The sequence below is a fragment of the Stigmatopora nigra genome, chromosome 1, assembly GCF_051989575.1.
Source record: "Stigmatopora nigra isolate UIUO_SnigA chromosome 1, RoL_Snig_1.1, whole genome shotgun sequence".
Taxonomy (NCBI): domain Eukaryota; kingdom Metazoa; phylum Chordata; class Actinopteri; order Syngnathiformes; family Syngnathidae; genus Stigmatopora; species Stigmatopora nigra.
In genome coordinates this window covers 6571834-6592720 of record NC_135508.1, presented here as the reverse complement: position 1 = coordinate 6592720, position 20887 = coordinate 6571834, and the positions used below count along the sequence as shown (strand labels likewise).

The 20887-nt window shown below is 38.2% G+C and overlaps 3 protein-coding genes across 7 annotated transcripts in view; 1 reads left to right on the top strand and 2 right to left on the bottom strand.

The window, feature by feature from the left end:
* Window positions 1-428: 428 nt before the first annotated feature.
* Window positions 429-10965, top strand: wrap73 (WD repeat containing, antisense to TP73). The gene is made up of 13 exons (XM_077723825.1): window positions 429-578; window positions 1063-1143; window positions 1236-1388; window positions 2001-2117; window positions 7124-7196; window positions 7669-7772; window positions 7989-8075; window positions 8564-8698; window positions 8825-8902; window positions 8973-9081; window positions 9477-9602; window positions 9703-9894; window positions 10530-10965. The coding sequence occupies exons 2-13, from the start codon at window positions 1075-1077 to the stop codon at window positions 10634-10636; spliced, it is 1350 nt and encodes a 449-aa protein (XP_077579951.1). The 5' UTR covers window positions 429-578; window positions 1063-1074; the 3' UTR covers window positions 10637-10965.
* Window positions 10966-11225: 260 nt separating this feature from the next.
* tprg1l (tumor protein p63 regulated 1-like) lies at window positions 11226-16062 on the bottom strand. The gene is made up of 6 exons (XM_077732494.1): window positions 15692-16062; window positions 14491-14582; window positions 14166-14216; window positions 12942-13067; window positions 12171-12324; window positions 11226-11943 (listed from the first exon to the last, which is right to left on the bottom strand). The coding sequence occupies exons 1-6, from the start codon at window positions 15917-15919 to the stop codon at window positions 11749-11751; spliced, it is 846 nt and encodes a 281-aa protein (XP_077588620.1). The 5' UTR covers window positions 15920-16062; the 3' UTR covers window positions 11226-11748.
* A 926-nt stretch (window positions 16063-16988) lies between these two features.
* Window positions 16989-20887, bottom strand: part of prdm16 (PR domain containing 16) — a 172714-nt gene continuing 168815 nt past the window's right edge. For all 5 annotated transcript variants that reach the window (XM_077719043.1, XM_077719025.1, XM_077719034.1 and 2 more), the window contains one exon: window positions 16989-20405. In XM_077719043.1, coding sequence (XP_077575169.1) covers window positions 20393-20405 — 13 coding nt within the window. In that variant the 3' untranslated portion in view covers window positions 16989-20392. The remainder of the gene's footprint in view (window positions 20406-20887) is intronic.

Below are 20887 nucleotides of genomic sequence, written 5' to 3'. Positions count from 1 at the left end.
TTGAGCAAAAGGGAAGAAGTATAGAAAGGAGGCGGTAGGCAGCGCGTTTTGGGCGCACACAAGCGGGAAACCCTCTTCATCTTCGCAGGTGGATACTTTTTGTCTGTTTTTCACTAAGCTCATCCAAGTATTGTGTAAAAAAAACAAAAATATTTCATGATCAAAGAAATAGCAGCTTTTCGAACGAGATAAAAATTGAGGAAAAACATAATAAAACAAACACTATTAATGTTTTACTTGGAAATCTTACCAGCCGGAAGTAAAACTCAAAAAATAACTTCTAAAACAAAGTATAGATTGATTTGATGGACACGCGCCTGAGAAGTGAGCAGCTTTAGGAAGAAATAAGATAGGAAATGCAAACTACATTTCCCAGAATGCAAACAGGGAAAAGCGATACGGTGATTGGTCCTTGCTACTGTGTCGTCACCAACTCACACAAACAAACCAGCTCGTGTGATTATTGTACTATGCTAATGCCATTCAATGAGGCTTAACTTCTCTAAACTCGCACGATAGGTCTTGCTGCCTCCTCTATAATCAACTATGTTTTGACATTTATTTTTAAAATAGCTGAGGTAAGCACACTACATTCATTGACGCGCGTGGCGTGTTAATATTGCGCTGAATGTGTCGCCGAACCGTTAGCGATAAGTTAGCTGTCAATCCGCCATGCAGTATCTGTCTTCTCAATTATTGTGGCCAAAAAGACAAAAGTGCAATTTAAATGTGGTACAAACGAGGTTCGTGGCTCACGTAGTTTACTTTGTTTTGAGTAGTTTACTAGTTGTCATCATGCTTCTTCCGATTACAAACGAAGTCCTTTTTTTAAACATATGACATCATGACCTTATTAGTATTATTATAATTTTTTACAACAATGCACCTACTCACGGGGGTATTTTTGCTCATGTTTGGTTCTGAAGTCCTACTATTGTGGAGTAAAATGTGGACTGTACTTATGTGCTTAACAAATGTCTCCCTCTCGTGTTTAAATTGGAAATTACCACGCCAGACGTGGAAGCTACGACTTATTCATTTGTTACCAATTCTTGTCTATAGTGAGTCGCCGACATGAATTTCTCTGAGATCTTCAAGCAATCCAATCAACTATGTAAAGTTTCTCCAGATGGAAAACATTTGGTAAATTCTAATGTGCCACATTTAATGGCATCACTGGGAAAGTGAAGTATTTTAATGACTTATTTTCTCTTCTGTAAATGTTATGTTTGCAGGCTACCTGTGTGCAATATAGGTTGGTGGTACGAGATGTGAGCACGCTGCAAATTCTCCATCTTTACACCTGTCTGGACCAGATATCTCAAATGGAATGGTCGTCTGATTCTCAGTTCATTTTGTGTGCAATGTACAAAAGAGGACTGGTACAGGTAGGTTATGAGAACTTGATATGACAGTTGTTTATATAGTTTTGATTTTCTCATTCAAGTTGAACTTGTGTCCGAAAAATTGCTGTATCGGCGTTAAAGAGTGTCAGATAATCAGGGCATTATGACCAGATGCGTTAATTTATTTAGTTAATTTCCCATTTTGGCAGAGAAAGTGTGTAATTTGAGTTTGAAATTAGTTCTGACCCATATCTTGTTTTAGATGTTAGTTAAACATGATAATTTTTAGCGAAGTCACTCCATATGTTTGTGTTCAGTATTTGACACCTAAATGATAAATAAATATATACATTTTGAGCCATAAAAAGCTTTCTTTCTGACCGATTGCATACATAATAAGCAACGTACTAGATCTCCGAATTCAAAATAGAGCCGCATTTAAAACATGCACTCTAAAATGCCAAAAGGTTGCCAGATGTTTTAAAAACAAACAAACTACACTTTATAATAATGAAAATAAACGGCACAGTATCTTACCTTTGAAGTGGGAGCCATCGCCAGTCCTTCATGGTCTTGGTTCTTATTGTTGATCTGAAGTTAAGGAAGCTTCAGTGGGTGTGTATGAGATGTCATCAGTAATGTCTTTCTACCCAGGTGTGGTCACTGGAACAGCCTGACTGGCACTGTAAAATCGATGAGGGGTCAATCGGACTGGTCGCTTCACGCTGGAGTCCAGACGGACGTCACATTCTCAACACCACTGAGTTCCATGTAAGTGCCAAGTTGGTGCGTGCTGGCAAGTGAGCATTCTTATGTATGCAAGTGTGTTTATGAATATGCTTGTCTGATTTCCACTGTTGCTGGCCTACAAGGAAAAGGGGGTCTTAAAAATAGCCAGACACCAGAGCCTTAACACCCCTTACAACCCCCCACCTGCTGCATGTATTCAGCCTGATTTCATAGCTCTACTCCTGTTAGCATCCTGTTATACATGGCTCTCTTTGCCCACTGGTACATTTTTGCCTCATGTCTGTCTGGGGTAATCCAAATGCTAGATTAGGGAAATGGTATGTGTATGGTTTTGCACATCTTTGAGTAAGACAATGAAATTTAAAGTAGCATAACTCTCAGAATTGATTGGTGCAGGGTTTGCTAAGATGCTTACTGGAAATTAAGAATATTTTTAATGAAAAATTGACTTTGAACAATGATATTGTTTGATCTTGTGATATTGACACTACATCTGGGGGTTTTAAAATCTACGTCAAATACCCCTACACTGACCAACATTAAAGAGCGTTGTAGACCTAAGGATTTATCATAGGACATTTTTTTTCTTCTAAAAAGTATAGTACAATAATGAAGGGGTCGGGAACTTTTTTGATGAAGAAAGACATAAACAATTCATATTTTCTAATGTTATTCCTTGAGAGCCATTCTCCAAATTTGAAAGTCAAAATACATATAAATGCGTGCCTATGTATTTAGTAATTTCACCACAAAAACTACTTTTCACATTCTTATGCAGTTGCTATTAAATGAGTATGCATTCCAGGAGAGTAATGCAAAGAAAATGAAGATTAAAGCAGCTCTAGATATAGTATCTGGTTTCCATATTTTAGTTCACAGGGTAGCTGAGAGCCAGATCCACCCATCAAAACAGCCACATGTGGCTCCCGAGCCATATGTTCGCTACCCCTGCAATAATGGCTTTAGATTGGAGACTCCTGGTGCACTTATTTATTTTAAGTTATGAACTGTCGTATGTCTAATTGTTTGATTTATTGTGCCAGTTTTTGACATGAAATCATTTTCAATCCAACATTAGTCTCCCAAAGGGTATTTTGTGTCCACTCTGTTGCAATCGCTTATCTTATGATTAATGAGCTGGAGCTGCTACACTCGGCCTGAGTGACAAATGAAGAAGGCTGCTTCTGTCATGTTGAGCCTGGTTAGGGAGATCACTTGACAGGTGCCATGGGCTAACTTACAACTCTGTCTGGAGGGCCAAAGAGCGCAAGGGATGCATGTGTTTGTTGTTTGCCATTTTGGTGTGTCTGTGTTTTCCATCTGTAAAAAGCAAAAGGACAAATATTGACAAAAATATATTTTAGAGACATGTGTCACAAAGTGCTTTACATCCCCAGATGAGAATGTAGCCTATTGAACGTTAGGTAAAATGCCTAAACTGCATCACTATTACCTGTTCAAAAATAAATAAATATATTCATAGTAAATTACTGGAAGCCGAGGTTGCCAGATTTGGTCAGTTAAATAAGTGGGGAAAGTGAAATGTCTCCTGTCAAATTAACAACAACAACAAAACGTAAAAACAACTACGTTTTAATTGTTGCTTGATAGCAAAAAAGTTTTTTTTCAGTTTTCGGAATGTAAGTGCTTCCTAAACTTCTTTAAGCACAACACTTTACCCTCCGACTATCCTTCGGTAATTCATTCATTCATTCATCTTCCATACCGCCCATCCTTGAAAGGGTTGAGGGGGTTCTGGAGCCTAACCTAGCTGTCTTCGGCCGAAAGGCAGACTACACCCTAGACTGGACGCCAGTCAGTCGTAGGGCAGAGAGACAAACGATCATCCAGTAACTCATTCAGTAACTCTACTGTAAATTACAGCTACATACTTTCATCACCACCAAATAATTTCATAGAAAAATGAGGCTGTGTGTGCAAAGAAACCATAATTCAACATTCGATTGATAACATTAGATGTGATCTACTGCAGCGGCTGTTACTAAATGTCACTTTTTGATTATATCATATCATATCATACTCATGTCAACAATGTGACACCAAATGCAAGTTTAAATTTTGCTCAAGTAGGAGGGTCTTATGCATAAAAATATTCCATCCATGGAAATTATCCCTTGGCTACATTCTTACATATTTACATATATATAGTCATTAACATGAATATAGATATGTTCATTAATATGTGATGTCTCTCATTAAATAAATCAAACTCAAAACACAATACACAATATTTCTCGCCCTCCTTACAGAAAGTTGTTTACCCAACTTTTGTTTTTTCAGATCCACTTTGACAGTTATGTCACTTGCCAGAATGTGACAATAAAAGACTGATTATTGTCTCTTTACAGAGTATCATTTTGTCACTGAGGTTAGGAAAATAATTTAATGGAGACATTTGCTACTACCTTGCCAATGCGCCCGTTGAACTTACCTTCACCCCAAAGCAAGCTTTCATTAAAACTGTGCCAGGCGGGTGCTTGTGTCAGGCTTGAGTTTCAGTGCCACTCATAAACAGCCTGCTATAATAACTTGTTTAGGAGGGACAGCTGCCTGTGGTGTGGCTCAGGCCACTGTACGTGTTTGTTTGTCTGACTATGCGATGGTAAATCAGCATCGCCATGTCTGTGTGTTTTACCTGCCTGTCTTTTAATTTTTATTGCAGTTAGGGTCAAAAGTTTAGATATGCTGGCACAATTTGTATACAATTACCATTTTTTTGGGGTGAATGAGACTAAACAATCTATTTGCTTTAACAATTGGGCTGTTCTGAAATTCCTTGAATTGGAATCACGTGAGAATACTAGAATAAATGTGTTAGTTGACTACTGTTTTTTCTCTAAAACAAAGTATACTACACAACTACTGGACTTTGTAAATGTCATAATTCACGATATCTCAAGTGATAGCTATTAATTACTAGGGAGATAGTTTAAATCAGGGGTTGGGAACCTTTTTTGACGGAAAGAGCCACAAAAAAATGCATATTTTCCAATGTTATTCCATGTGAGCCATACTATGAATTTAAAAGTCAAAATACATACTTTTTTTTGTAATTTCACCAATTTTAAAGTGGAAAAAATGAATATTTTTTTAAAAATATTCTTATGCCCTTGCTAATCAATGAGCGGATGCATTCCAGAAAAAGTCTACTGCAAAAAAAAGGAAGATTAAAGCAGTTCTAGATGTAATATCTCAGTTCTGTCATCAGCAGTTTCCATATTTAGCTCACAGGTTAGCAAAGAACCAGATGCACTCATCAAAAGAACCATATGTGGCTCCCGAGCCATAGGTTCCCTACCTCTGGTTTAAATCATTGACCGCCATTGAAAGACAGCAATAGACATCCAACTCTTTAGAACTGGGAATGTTGACATTGAATACATTAGTTAAATTTGTTCATTTGCTGCCAAGAATTACAAGACTGAATCGCTTATTGCATTGTGAACATATATCTCTTTGGCTCTTGTAAAATAAAACCGTACATTCCCATAAACATTTATTTGCGGAGAGGTGCCGAAATGTAGTCAATTGCATCACTGAACTTGGCGTACCATTGCTTTCAGATACATCAGGTTCGGATTAGCATTCTTATATGTCTGGAACATGGCTAGCATCTTTTAACTTGGCACAAGTAAAGTGCTGACATGGTCATGATGTCATTAACTCATCCATACCTTGTATATATGTTGGCTTGAAGAGGCTCATATTCCTTGTTCGAATCATGCGGCTGTAACAAGAGAAAACAGCTATATTGGTTTGAGATGACCTCCTACGTGGAATGCCTGCATTAAAATCCACTGTTGACAGATCGGACTATTTGGCAGCAAATGCACTTGCCTGTTTTCAGTCGCTTGTCCAGGCACAAATTAAGAATTGCTGACATGCTTTATTTCATGTTGCTGCTCCTATTTAATTTGCTTTTCTACTCATCTTCTGGCATTCTGTCCAATGGGAAATGGCAATGTGGAGATGTTAGGGGAAAAAAATAAAATGTGCAACTTCTGATTCCTCAAAAATGTCAGGTTCTCATAATTATGTCAACCTGATTAACCACAGCACATCAAGAATTTTGAAAATCGAATGCTAGTTTGCGCAGTCAAGTTTTGTATGGTGAAATAGCCTTTTGTTTTCTGTAATCACCTTAAGAAAATCTCATTTAAAATGTCTTCCCCTTGTAACAAAATTGCATAGCCTCATTTTTCACCAAGTTATCTCTACAACTCCTCCACTAGTCCTCTCATACGAGGGAAAAATAATACATTGAAAACAAATGGAACATTTTTGTAAAAGCTGCAGACAGTCATTTAGGTCATTTACTTTACTAAACAGATGTTTTTCCCTTTGTATTAATTTTTGACGTTTGTCGAGGCTTTTTCAAGTCAATTTTATTTGAAGAAAATACCGCAAAGATGGTGGCCACTTTTTACATTGAGACTCAAAAGTCCCATTTAAGAGTATGGACACATTTCAAACGTTATATATGAGGAGATTTAAGCTTGTTTACACGTTCTCAATATTAAGATTGTTTGCCATTGCACCATGTCTGAGAAGATGTGTAGAGTAAGGTCTTATTGGAAGTTATTCACGGTTAGATGTCTTCAACAAACACGGTGAAAATTTCAAGCCACTTTGGTGGCAGTACTGAATCAGTTCAAATATCCATTTAGATGCCATGGTGAAAACGTCAAGCATTGACAAATGCAAAACAAATGCCTGGTTCATTTGTTTTGTTCTAAAGAGATCAATTTGTGTCTGTTTCAGTTTTGATATGTAATTTCTCATGTTTAGTTCCATGTTCCTATTGCTATAATGGTACACATCATTATTATTATTATTATTATTATTATTATTATTATTAGTAGTAGTAATAGTCGTACTTAATTTTTTAAAAGTTCAACATAAGTCTGGAAAAATAAATTAAACAGCATTTGGTGTGTTTACAACTGACTTTTACTGCAGAGGATGGCCACACTAATGAGCTTTTCCTTCTTGTGATGTCTTGACAGCTAAGAATCACTGTGTGGTCCCTTTGCACCAAGGCTGTGTCTTATATCAAGAATCCCAAAGCTTGTCTCAAGGGTGAGTTGGATCCTAATTCTGTTGTAATGAATTGCTTGTGGTTTTTTATAGTATATAGTCTATGCATTATCACAAAAGTAGTCTATGAATCAGTCACAAGCCGAGCTTTACCTTGCGGCCAGCCCAGGGCTATGTATCCAAACTGTACTTGTCTCTGAAGACAGCTGTGTCTCTTTCAGTAAATAGGGCATGCTTTTCGTATCAAGCCTGTCAGCAACTTCAGTAAAAATGATTGTGTGTGTCTGTGTCCGTCGGTGTCCTCGCTCAACCTGCACATCGCCTCTAGTGCCATAAATAATACATCCATGTTAAGCTACTTTTAAGTGTCATAACAACTGATAAAATACACAGAAATGAAATATACTTAACATCTCCAGATAGTATAAATGATGACATTTTAGTGGATTATTAGGTTTGATTCTGTTTTGTTGTTATTTGATTAGCATTTTGTCCAATTCATTCTTACTCATAGGTATTGATTTCAGCAGAGACGGCTCTTACATGGCTTTGGCTGAACGTCGTGACTGCAAAGACTATGTTTGTCTTTTTGTATGTGATGATTGGCACTTGCTTCGAGTAAGTTTTCTTGCCTCTTTCCATCATTTTACAAGTTATTATTGGGGGGTAATTTAAATAGGTATGCTACAGTCCAATCTTTCTAACAGGGATTTATATTCTGGTGATTAGTATTTTGTAAGTTATGACAATACTCATTCTAAATTGTAGTCTCAATTTTTTCAAAGTGTTAAACGTGGAATGATGAGTTTTAATTAAATTTTATTTTTTTTACAGCACTTTGAGACTGAAACACAAGACCTTGCAGGGTTAGAGTGGTCACCCAATGGCTGCGTCTTAGCTGTGTGGGACAGCTGTCTGGAGGTAAAGTCTTCAATGCTTTAACACTTTTGATAGTAGTTTATTGACACGTTCGCACTAAATTCGGTAGCCACAGTGTAAAATTTTTGCGTTTTAATGCTTAAAAATCTCTGTCATGGACTCTACATGCGGCAGTGTAAAGTGGGTTGTTAGCTTCCCATCAGAATGTAAATGCAGAAAGACCTGATTTAAAACTGGGTTGACACTGAATGGAAAGGCATGTTGCTGTGCACTATAAAGTATATTTCATTATGGAAAAAATAAGCAATCTCATTAGAGGGAGTCAAAAGAAGCCCATAAGGTTTGTAATTGCCTATCGATAACACAAAGCTCTTAATGTGAGACACGGTTGGGGCGGAAAAACAGACTACACTGTTCTGTGTGATAGTTATTTTCTCACCTTTCTGTTCTTATAACTTTAACTATTGAGAGAAAAAATATAAAACTTAAACTTACCCTTCCATTGCTTTATGTGCATGTCCTTTTGGCAGTACAAGGTGTTACTGTATTCCTTGGATGGCCGCTTGCTGTCAACCTACAGTGCCTATGAATGGTCACTGGGTGTCAAGTGTGTGACCTGGAGCCCCAGCAGTCAATTCCTGGCAATCGGCAGCTATGATGAAAAAGTGTGGACGAACATTTAGAAAATCACAGTAAAACTTTACAAATGTGTTTTCACATCAATTTCTTTCATAAAGTTGTATAAATATCAAAAGTAGCATTGTCATATATAGTATGGTAACAATTCGCAGGTACGGGTCCTTAACCATATCACGTGGAAGAAGATTGGACAGTTTGAACATCCAGCAACCATCAATAACACCAACATTGTATGTATTTTACACAATTGGTTATAGTGTTGAAAACAACCATAACCAGAGTTACTTGTTGTGTTTCTAGGTTGTGTATAAGGAAATGGAAAAGAAGTCACCTGTTGCCATTGGAACAGATGAACTCTCTCTACACAACTTAAAAATGGACTCAACTCTCTTAAGCAGTCAAAGCAAATGTATGTCGAAATGTATGTCGAATTTGGCCACGATCTGAACAAAATAAGTTCCCTCGCTACTTCGCGGTTAAGCTACTGCGGACTCAGAGCTTCACGGATTTTTTTGGAAAAAAAAATACAAATATTACATTGAAAAAACATATTTTACAGTTTTTTGTTATATATAACCTTATTCTATATGGTGTACTGTATACAGGGGGGTAAAAAAATTAAATTGGATTAAAATTAAGCATTTTTGAAGGGGAATCCCTACTTTGCGGAAATTCACTTATCGCGGGTGGTCCCTGTCTCCATTAACCGCGATAACCGAGGGAACACTATATACTATTTTACTTGCTTGGCAGGAGCAACTTTTGTGATTAATTCCCATACAATTCCCATCTCTTCCCCTCCAGATGAGATCAACACACCTCCAGTTCAGATGCCTGTGGTCAGACCAGACCCAGACAGAGCAAACCCAAAGATTGGTGTCTCTATATTAGCCTTCAGCTCAGACAGTCGCTATTTAGCCACCAAAAACGGTCAGATATCATGTTCCCTTCCTGCTATGCACTACTATGTCTTTCATTACCAGCCCAAGCACTTTTAAAATACTTGTGTGTCTGCATTTGTTCACCACAGATAACATGGCTAGTGTCATCTGGGTGTGGGACATGCAGAGGATGAGCCTTGAAGCTGTGCTCGAGCAGATGTCAACCGTGCGCTGCTTCCAGTGGGATCCAACACGTGCAAGACTGGCGATATGCACCGGCAATGCCAATGTTTATCTGTGGACCCCAGCAGGATGCCTGTCTGCTCAAGTCCCCACTGATGGTAAATATAACTAGTCTGTGGTTGGACATTGCCTGATTTAAGACAAAAAAACTTACAGCAGCGTTCAAAGTCTTTTTCTATCACAGCCTAGCAAAATATGCTTTATCAATGATCTCAAGTATCTCTGTTCGATGATGAAAATCAATGAAATCAAAGGCTTTTATGCTTACACCCCCAGTGTTATAACTTTCAAAAAAAGCATACCAATCAATGTTCCCTCTAAGCTGCACGTGTGTGCATTTGCGCACTATCCTCGTCTTCTCTGCGCAGCAGCTATCATATGGTGCGCAGTAAATAAAATTCAAACTTTTTTTTTACCCCTTTCCCCATGATGGCGCCGTTTACGCGGCAGCCAGTGGCAGTAGCTTGGTCCACTCTTATGTTTTTCGTGTTTTACATGAAAAATTAGAGGGAACATTGACATACACCTGCTTATTGCAGGTGTGATACTGGTGTGCCCATAGCGAGCAATGATGATGTCGCTCACACTGGTACTCAGTGCGCTCAGGGAGGTTGTCTTTCTGCCCAGACCAACGAAAAATTAGAGGGAACATTGATGCCAATGCCAAAGTTATTTCCTCAGATGAATTACTAAAATTCATACTTACTTTTTCTCTGTGTCTTTCTCTTAACAGCCTGTTTCCAAGTTCAGTCGTTGGCCTGGCACTGTCAGGGAGATCCTCTCATTCTGCTTGGGAAGGAACAGATGTGTTTGTGCTATACTAGCACTGAAGATAAGTGATACAAACAGGCACACAATAAAATGCAATAGACTTTTACAAATACTTGACCAATGACCTGGTGGAAAAGCCCAGCAAGGACAGAGATGCCAGATCAGCTCCACCAGCGCAAGTTCCTGAGGTCTGACACGCTGACTGTTTTTGAAAACCTGACATTCCTCATTTATATTTAAGAGAAATATGAACAAATACACAATGTAGCTCCAGTTCTGACCACTGTGAAGGTGATAGCTCAGGTTCCAAGCATTCACTTGCCTTGTTTTTCTTAGCATAGATACTTTTTCATGGTATTTTGTACACTATTTTGAATAAAATTTGTAGTATTTTTCATCACAGAGGATTGTGTTTTGGGATATACGGTCGATTACATAAAAAAACACCCTACAGTTTGTGGTGAGGCATCCCACTAATTGAAGATTTTTACATTATTGTATGTCCTTTAGATGAAGAGTACCATGTATTCAAAATACATCATATAAGCAAATAGACATCAAGTTGTGAGATTAATGGACAATCTTTAGAAGGTAGATGAATATAAGTTCTCGGACTTAACTCCCCAATTATGTTGTAAAAATCAAATTCAAGCAAAGGTCACAGAGGATCATTTATTGTTTCCACTGTTAAGAAACTTAGATTCCACATTTAACAAGCCCAAGTTATTAGCAAGAAATTGGATATGATAATCACTTCCCCATTAGCAATGCTTATTTCACTTAAACACACGACTTCACATACATCTAAAATTCCCATTCCAAGAAAATGCACAGTGCCCTGATAATAGCTCTGTTTCATTTGACATACTTGGCATGGCACACAAAATCACTGCACGTCATTGGCAATGATTCCGGCTTTTAACAGTTAATGCTCAAATAAGTAGCTGAAGACTAAGTTTATTTAGAAATAAGGCAGGCTCACATACCCATACAGTCGAGGAGTCCATGCAAGTCTTGAAGGAAAGAGACAGTGCTGCTAAAAACAAATGAGTAGACAGTCCATGCAAGTCTTCAGCCAGCTGACCACTTGTCTGCTAGAAACATCTTGTTGAGAGTCACTTTTAAGATTGATGAGCTGCATACACAACACACACAGTTCCTGTCCCGTTGGACAATTGTCTCTAAAACCCAATCTTGCCACGAGTCATGGAATAGCCCAATTTAGCCTCATTATTGATGAAGGACATGATGCCCAGGTAGGTCTCGATAAGAAGTGGTCTCTCCAGGATCAAGACTCCATTGGCACGACCTGGAATGGGGTGGTCCTTGTGAGCTCTCTTTACTGCCTGTACTAGTTGGGTCCTAAAGTTGTCCAGCTGTAAATGTACACAAGCGGACAGATACATTAATACATATATAATATAAATATGCACATAATTGGTTTGAGATTTACAGGTAAACAAACCATTGCTACTGTAAATACCCCCTCACACACACACAACCCTGGCTTTTTCTGTGTGTAAGTGGGTGACGATTGTGTCCAATTGGTTGACTTACAAAACAGAATTTACATATCAAATCAAATGAGATGATGGTTGATTACCTGGCAGAGGGATGCGACCTTCTCATCTGCATGGGCCATTGGATGCTCAGTAAACGTAGCGTAGGGCATATCTGTGGACCACGGGTTCCAGCGGTTCACAAAGGAGGCCCGGGGACGCTTGTCCCACTGGACGCGGATCCCAGCACCTTCTCTCCTGTGAGAATACACAGCCTTCTCTGAGAACTAGCGCAGACACATGTAACAACATATTTGTTTTTCGTTGAATTCTTTTACATATGTCCTGTAGTTGACAAACATTCCAAGAGAGAATTTTAAACAAATGAATAGCATTTTGGAAAAATGTATTTGCTATAGAAATGTCCTAAGTGACATTCTTGGAACCAAATTAACAGTGCACCACCGTAGATACTGAAAATTTGGTGATAAAATGAGCACATTTCCAAAACACAATGGAACTCGGCAAAGATTATCGTATTTTCATGATTATAAGGCGCACTTAAAAGTCTTACATTTTCTTATAATCCAGTGTGCTTTACATATGGACCAATACTAAATTTGTTATCACGATAACATGAAGTAAATCAGTCGATAGGATACACCATTCTCTACAGCTCTCATAACTACGGCAAGCCCCCGACTCTACTATTTTCCCCGTTTCTAGTGGGTGCGCCTTTAAATGCGATGCGTCTTGTGTGTGTGCGCCAAATACAGAAACAGCACACGTTCCTGACACTGCGCCTTTAAATGCAATGCACCATAGTCATGAAAATACGGTAAAGCTATAATCATGGGTCAAAAAAGGCTGCGTACTTGTTCAGGGATTTGGGTGGAAACTCAAACTCCCCCACTGAGATGGTGTCAATGGCATTGAGCGAGATTCTGACGACTTGCTGGCACAGCAAGTTGATGAAGTCGTATTTGCACACCAGCAATGACCTGCAAGTGTAAATCAAATCAAGATATTGAGGGGGGAGACTTTTAAGCTTTGCTTACAATTAGTACAGTTCGTTCTGAAGTACATTATTATTATAGAAAATCCTGTACTACCTGCTCACATATTTCACTTCGGCCAAAATGTGTTAGTAAACTGTTCTACAAATTTGCCCACGAGTATTAGTCAGAAAGGCTTGTTTACACACCACAACAATAACCATAATAATAACCAAGAAAGGTGAGTTTCTCAGCCATTGATATGGCTTTCACACTGGCCAAATTTATGGAATGAATGAAAAGACTGAAGGAAGTGTGGTGGTGGTGGTGGTGGAGTTATGAAAAAAGCCAAACAAGAGCAGCAATAGAGCTAAAATCAATAGCATTAGCTTCTGATAACAACAGAAGTTGTTGACGACTAGTTGAAGGGAATTTTTTGGTTTGATTCTCTTTAGTTAACAGAGGCAGGAGTGAGCTGCAATAATCCAGCATACTTGTTATTTCAACAAAAGTCTAGCTCCATAACAACACAACCACCCCTAAAAAAAACCAGTTTTCCCACAGCCGCTGCCAAATTGTAATTCTTTATACTTAAGGCAATGTGGTGGAAGCATGTGACAGATATGATCAAACAAAGTAACAAACATTCGGCACTTGTACTGCAGAATGTAAGCAAAACAAAAATCTGCTTACCAGCCATTCATTTTAGGCTGATTCGGTGACGCTCAAATGGGATGTATGACGGTGTCACTTAAAGCTCATATAGAATCATGGAACCTTTATCCATTAAAATGGAAAATGAATCAATTTATAAGCATTACATGTATTCATGCTTGTGAACTTTTAAACTATCTGTGATGGGAGGAATTCAGCCAATTTGTTATGTTAATTTAATTGGAATCCGCCTATTTTAAATGGGTGGGGTAAGTGTTTAAGAAGACAGGTGTAGAACAAACATTTACTTTTGCAAAGTTAAAGGCTGTTTTTATAGTTGGGATGGCATTTAAGTTATTTTTTGAAAGAATTTTTATAAAGATAAGAAAATATTAGTCCGTTTTAAAAGAAGTCATATGAAAACAAATTGCCTTAAATTGTTAAACTTACCTGTCTGTAATGAGGACAAGTCTCTCCTTTTCGTTATTCCAGTGGTCGACGCTGCACATCAGAATGGCATGATGATGCATCATCACATGATTACAACAACACTCACTGTTCCCGACCTATTTAGTACACAAACTAAATCATTAGACAATTAAGTCAATTTGTCGGAATGATTCCTTGAGAAAAATATCAAACATCATTTATCTTTTCCCTTTGAGATAAATCATATATAAATATATGAATGTGGGCTTTGGATCTCAAAATGAATGGTTGATGTACACAGCTGATAAACAGTTTATGTGAGAATAAGAATGAGAATAAAACTTACTGAGCCAGAAGCCAGACACTAAGCACCTCTCCATCCTCAGAAGGAAGAGCCACAGTTCTGATGTCGCTTACTGCCTGCTCAATGGTACCTGGCTGACATGAAAAAAACAACTGTAGTATTTGTAACAAGATCACATGAACATCATGACCATTACCATACTCCACCATCTTCTCTAATGGAGTAAATGAAAAGTACTGTAAATAGCAGAATTTAGAGCAGGGGTCGGGAACCTTTTTAAAAGAGAGAGCCGTAAACAATTCCTATTTTCAAATATTATTCCTTGAGAGCCATACTTACAATTTAAAAGTCAAGATGTATGAAAATGCAATTTTTTTTGTAATTTTACTACTTTTAAAGTACAAAAAGTCTCTTCATTATTTTTGATAACATGGTTACACTGTTGCTAATCAATGAGTATCAAAGAGAGAATGGATGCAGAAGAATCTAAAAGTCAAAATGTATGAAAATGCTATTTCTTTGGTAATTTTACGACTCTTAAAGTACAAAAAGTCTCTTAATTCTTTTGAGAGCATTGTTACGCTGTTGCTAATCAACGAATATCAATGAGAAGCAATGAGAAAATGGATGCAGAAGAATTTAAAAATCAAAATATATGAAAATGTGAGCATTTTTTTGTCATTCTAATACTTTTAAAGTACAAAAAGTCTCTTCATTCTTTTGATAGCATTGTTACACTGTTGCTAATCGATGAATATCAATGAGCATCAATGAAAAAATGGATGCAGAAGAAAAAAAAATCAATGCCAAAGTGGCAACGTCACATTCCTATTGGTGCGTTCATGTCTCGGCTCTCCCAGTTTCCATATTTTAGCTTAGAGTCATAAGCACCCATCAAAAGAGCCACATGTGGCTCTCTAGCCACAGGTTCCCCACCCCTGATTTAGAGTAAACAGTGGACCTAACATTTACTTGTGAGGTCAACAAAAAACCCCACCCACCCATCCACCAATAGTCTAGCTTAGAGCCATAAGCACCCATCAAAAGAGCCACATGTGGCTCTCAAGCCACAGCTTCCCTACGCCTAATTTAGAGTAATCAATGGATCTAACATTTACTTGTGAGACCAACAAAAAACCCCACCCACCCATCCACCAAAACCTGCCAGGCTGTGTACTTAACCACTAGAAAGCTGTCAGTTGGAGATTGATAGGAGAACAAGGAAAGGACATTGACGTCGTACCCGGAAGACAAAGTAGTCCTTGACTTTGGCTTGCATGGTCGGGTTTTGTACGTGGAAAGGCGTGAGCGTTTGTAGTGGGCCGCAGCAGGTTGCAGTGGCTCCGAGTCCCAGGCTCCGCCCGGCCTCGACCGGCGTGAAGGCAACCTCCACTCCTTCCTCGGCCTCGGCCGGGTGGAGAACCGCGGCTCCCGGACTGTCGGGCTCCACGCTGTCGTTGAGTTGAAGCATGCTTGCCAAGAAGCTACTCTACGAATGGCACGAGGGTGGAATTGTTATTATGTCTTGAAAGCACCATCGCCCATTGCGCACCAATAATGTTTTGATAGTGTAATACTTGCTTTTCTTCCGCATTTGACCTCCCTCTTAAAGGGACAGTCACATTTTTTGGTAGCGCCGCCTAGTTCAAGAAAAACCTCAACTTTATGATGTAAGGCATTACTAGCAACGTAACACACGCAAGGAATCGTCAGAGTAACGATGTTATTTCCATTCTCTAGTCATTCGTACATCCAGTCATTTTCTGAACCACTTATCCCCACTAGAGTCGTGGAGAGGGTGCTAGAACACCCTGATTCAATTGCCAGCCAATTGCAAGGCACATACGGACAACCACATTAATACCCAGGGCCAATTTAGAGTGTCCAACCAGCCTATTCCGCATGTTTTTTTGTGATATGGGAAGAAACCGAAGTACCCAGAGAAAACCCACGCAAGCCCAGGGAAAACATGCAAACTACACACAGTGAAAACCAATGTTCCCCTTAAGCTCTACGCGTGCACAATTGCACATTACTTTGGTCTTCTCCGCGCAGCAGCAATCATATGGCGCGCAGTAAATAAAATCCTAACTTTTTTTTTAACCCTTTTCTCCACGATGGCGCCATTTACGCGGCAGCCAGTGGTAGTAGCTCTGTCCACTCTAATGTTTTTCGTGTTTTACACCATGTTTTACATGAAAAAATAGAGGTAACATTGACATGCACCTGCTTATGGCAAGTGTGATATTGGTGTCCCCATAGCAAGCAATGATGATGTCATATTTTCACCAATCTGGTGTCCTAGAAGTGCAATCAATGGATCGGAGAAAACTGGTTAAAAACAACGCCTCACAGTTCCGAAGTCAATGGTTCAAAACCCGACACTTAGCTTCCTGTATGGTATTTACATGCATAATCCATATGTACTGTAATGGCCAGGATTGAAGCCATGACGTCAGAAGTGCGAGGCGGATGTGGTAACCACTCTTGCTCCCTGCTACCAACAAAGAAAGAAATCAAATAAATTAGTGAGCATTCAATTTAAAAAGCACACAGGTTTTATTGCATATCAATTTCATGTATAAATTCTTCATAGCATTGGAAAGATTACATTTGGTATACATTGCTATTCTACAGAATTAACATCAGTCATGTCTTTTCAATGAAATTTCTCTAAAGTACATCTTCAATAATCACAAGCATCAAAAGAACTGCAAATTCAGAATTGTTCAATTTTATTCTACAATCCTTTTTGTTTTTTTCATTGTCTTCTCCCATCAGTCTTTCTTTTTTTTATGTGTTTTAAGAGCAACCTGTCCAAATGTAAGGCAGTCAAGAACTTGACGTCAAACATACTAAAACCTAACCACATTTACAATAAGTGCATCTACGGATTTCTTTTTTTCTCTTTTTTTTTACCCATTTTTTTCTTTTAAATTTGATACACAATTCACCAATTGACATAATTACGACTTCTAAACACATCATGCACAATATCTTTTTTTTGTCAGTTTCTTAATAATCATAACATAGGCGATACACAACTCAGATCCAAACAAAACAAGCACCATCAATTTAAACCCATATTTTTCCATTACATTTTTTTTCTTCCTTCGGACAAATGCACCATTGTTTTTTTTCTTCCACCTTTAAAATACTATACAGTTAAAAGGAAACAATATATATATATATATATATTTTTGTCTCCTGTAACAGTGAGAGGGGGGGAAATAGTGTTTTTCATATCTTAACAACCATCTGCCAGACTACTTTTTCAAGTTGGGACAGTGGAATGCTTCAATGCCTTTAATACCTTCACACAGCACATTCTTATTTATTACAGTAGTCCATGACATGACACGAATCACTACATAGAGACGACTCATATCTTTACATTTTAGAAATGTAATTCAATGAAGAAATTCATCAAAAAAGAGAGAAATGTGTCTTAAGGAAAAAACGAGATGATGCAGCAGTCCTTGTGTAGCCAAAGAAAAGTACAGTGTTCCTTCCATTTTAGCAGATTTTTAAGTCATTTCAAACCTAAGCCTGATGGATTGTATGGCTTAAACCAGGGGTTAGGAACCTTTTTGACAAAAAGAGCCACAAATAATTCATATTTTTCAATGTTATTCCTTGTGAGCCATACTATGAATTTAAAAGTCAAAATACATACATGTAAACGAGTGTCTTATCATTTTTTTGTCGTAATTTCACCACTTTTAAAGTGGAAAAAAATTAATATGTTTTAAAAAGAGTCTCATGCTGTTGCCAATCAATGAGGATGCATTCCAGAACTGCAAAAAAATGTCGACTAAAGCAGTTTTTGAAGTAATATCTCAGTTCTGTCACCAGTAGTTTCCATATTTTAGCTCACAGGTTAGCAAAGAGCCATATGCACTCATCAAAAGAGCCACATGTGGCTTTCGAGCCATAGGTTCCCTACCACGCCATTGAAAGACAGTAATAGACATCCAACCCTTTAGAACTGGGAATGTTGACATTAAATACATTTGTTAAATTTGTTCTTTTACTGCCATTAAAGCAATTTTTGATGTAATATCTCAGTTCTGTCACTAGTAGTTTCCATATTTTAGCTCACAGATTAGCAAAAAACTCATCAAAAGAGCCACATGTGGCTCCCGAGCCATAGGTTCCCTACCCCTGGTTTAGACACAGGTGATTTCAATAAGTGCGATCTTAAAAAATACAGCGTCGGGCCAAATTAAGGATGATGAGAAACGGTCCCTAAGATGTCTACCAACCTACCGCTATAGTTCAAAAAATAATCATGCTGATCATGTGATTTTTAAAACTAAATGGCATAAGTTTTATGCCATGAAAAGTACAGGGGGGAAAACTTCAGTCTGGTTACCAATACAAGATGATTTGTATAAAAGAAGGACTAAACAGCAGAAATCTAATGCCCCAATTTGGTTGGAAACATGATTGAAGCCTTTTTTTGGGCATCATAACATTTACAAATTATGATCCAATCCTACCAACTGTGTATATTAATGGGAGGTATTGTCATTTTGTGACATGAATAGTGAAAGATGCCTCCCAGGAATACTTGAAATAAGACAAGAAGAAGAAAATTAAACACGACAGGACATTACAGTGCCACTAAAAAACTACAACTATCTTCCCCTATAAATAAAAACAACAACTTTTTATTGATTCTTTTCATTATGGCACACCTAAAAAGTGGAGATTCTTAATCCCTCACTGGCGTTTTATTCCTTCAGCAACAAAAAGAAGTGTACTTTCCTTATTCTCGCACTCTTTTGCCACCCCAACATAGAATGAGTGAACAAGCAAAAAAATAAATACATACACACACGCTTCTGAAATCAAATATAATTGGATCAAAAATGGAAATGATTGTCAGAGAACAAAACATTTTTTTTCTTCTATGGGTTATTTGGCACGTGTCACCCCTTTTGCTATGAACATCCAAGTTATTTTATACATCATGTAACATTATCATACAATTTTGGTCCTTCTCTAAAATAATTATATTAATAATTTAGCACAGAAGTGCCTACAACAAAACAATACTGTGGTATCTACGTGGAAAGTAAGCAAATGATATGACGAGTGAAACGAAATGTCCCCCCCCCCCCCCCTCCCCCAAAAAGGGTGATTTTGAACAAATACCAGCTTGATCCGGCTGGAAAAAAAAAAATCAACTCTTAAATCACCATTTGCTGTGCACATTACAACATCAGTTTGTGTACATTAATCGTTCGTAATCCACACTCTCATCGTGTTGATTCTGCAGTCGTTAACAACCGTCATTACTGAGGCGGTTGCACCAGAGCACTTTGCAAGAAACACCACCCCCTGGTGGACATGTAGTCAAATGCTACGGTGCCTTTTTTTTTTGAAATTCTTTTTTCGTCTTTTTTGCAAGCATCACACGCAGGCCTTTAGGTGACATAAGTACAAGTCCTTTAAGTGTCTAGAGAGTGTCTTTTTAGCTCTCCGCTAAGGCCAGGTGAGACGGAGCACACTTGGGGGGAGGATCGGTAAAGTTTCAATGCTCTTGAGAAGCATTTATCATGTGCGTCCTTCACATCAATAGGAGTTTATAGCAGTGCTTTCTCATAGTTGACCCTCCCTCTCTTTCTCTCACACACACGTATACACAGACACACACACATACACAACCACGAACGCGGACACACACCTTAAATGCATGTGACACTGAAATCTTCACTCTTCACGCCAACTTTGTTGTGTCCATTTCACTTTTGTCTCTATGCAAAGTACTCGTTTTTCCTCCGTTTATTACACCAACCTCCTTTTTTCTCATTTGTCTAGATGTGGTTGAGTGGGTGAAAGCTGCTAGTCTCAGACGGTCCACCTCCCATGCCCAACCAAGCATCCAGAGAGTTCTGGGAGGGAGCGTGCAAAGGGTTGTTGTCGGAGAGAGACAGCATCATTGCATAAGCCTGGAAGAGAACATAAGAATGTTGCAAGAAAATTTAATGGAGGTAAATGGAATTTCTTAAGCTTGTGTGGTAAATTAATGTGTAATTTGTATTTACTAGTAAATGTTTTCAGAGCTTGAATAGTTGAGTAAAAAGGCCTCACAGTTTTGCAAGTCACAATAATAGGCAGATTGAAGTTTAGAAATTAATGCAGTTCATTGGTTAGTGAAGAGAAGTTGTGAAAGAGGGGTGCACAAGAATTGGTTTTGAATTGTTTTTATTAACAACTCAGAGTAGAACCAATAGAAGTAATTTGGTATCAGCAAAAATAAGCGTGATGATAATTGTATAAAGAAGCTAATTGAACCCACAGCACAGGAGGGATTACATACATATATTTCTTGACCGCTATATCCACATCTATAAGAGTACTCTACAACTGCCTGGCTACCATTTCATACTGTCCTTTGCATACTGCCCAAAAGTAGGAAGATAGAAAAGGC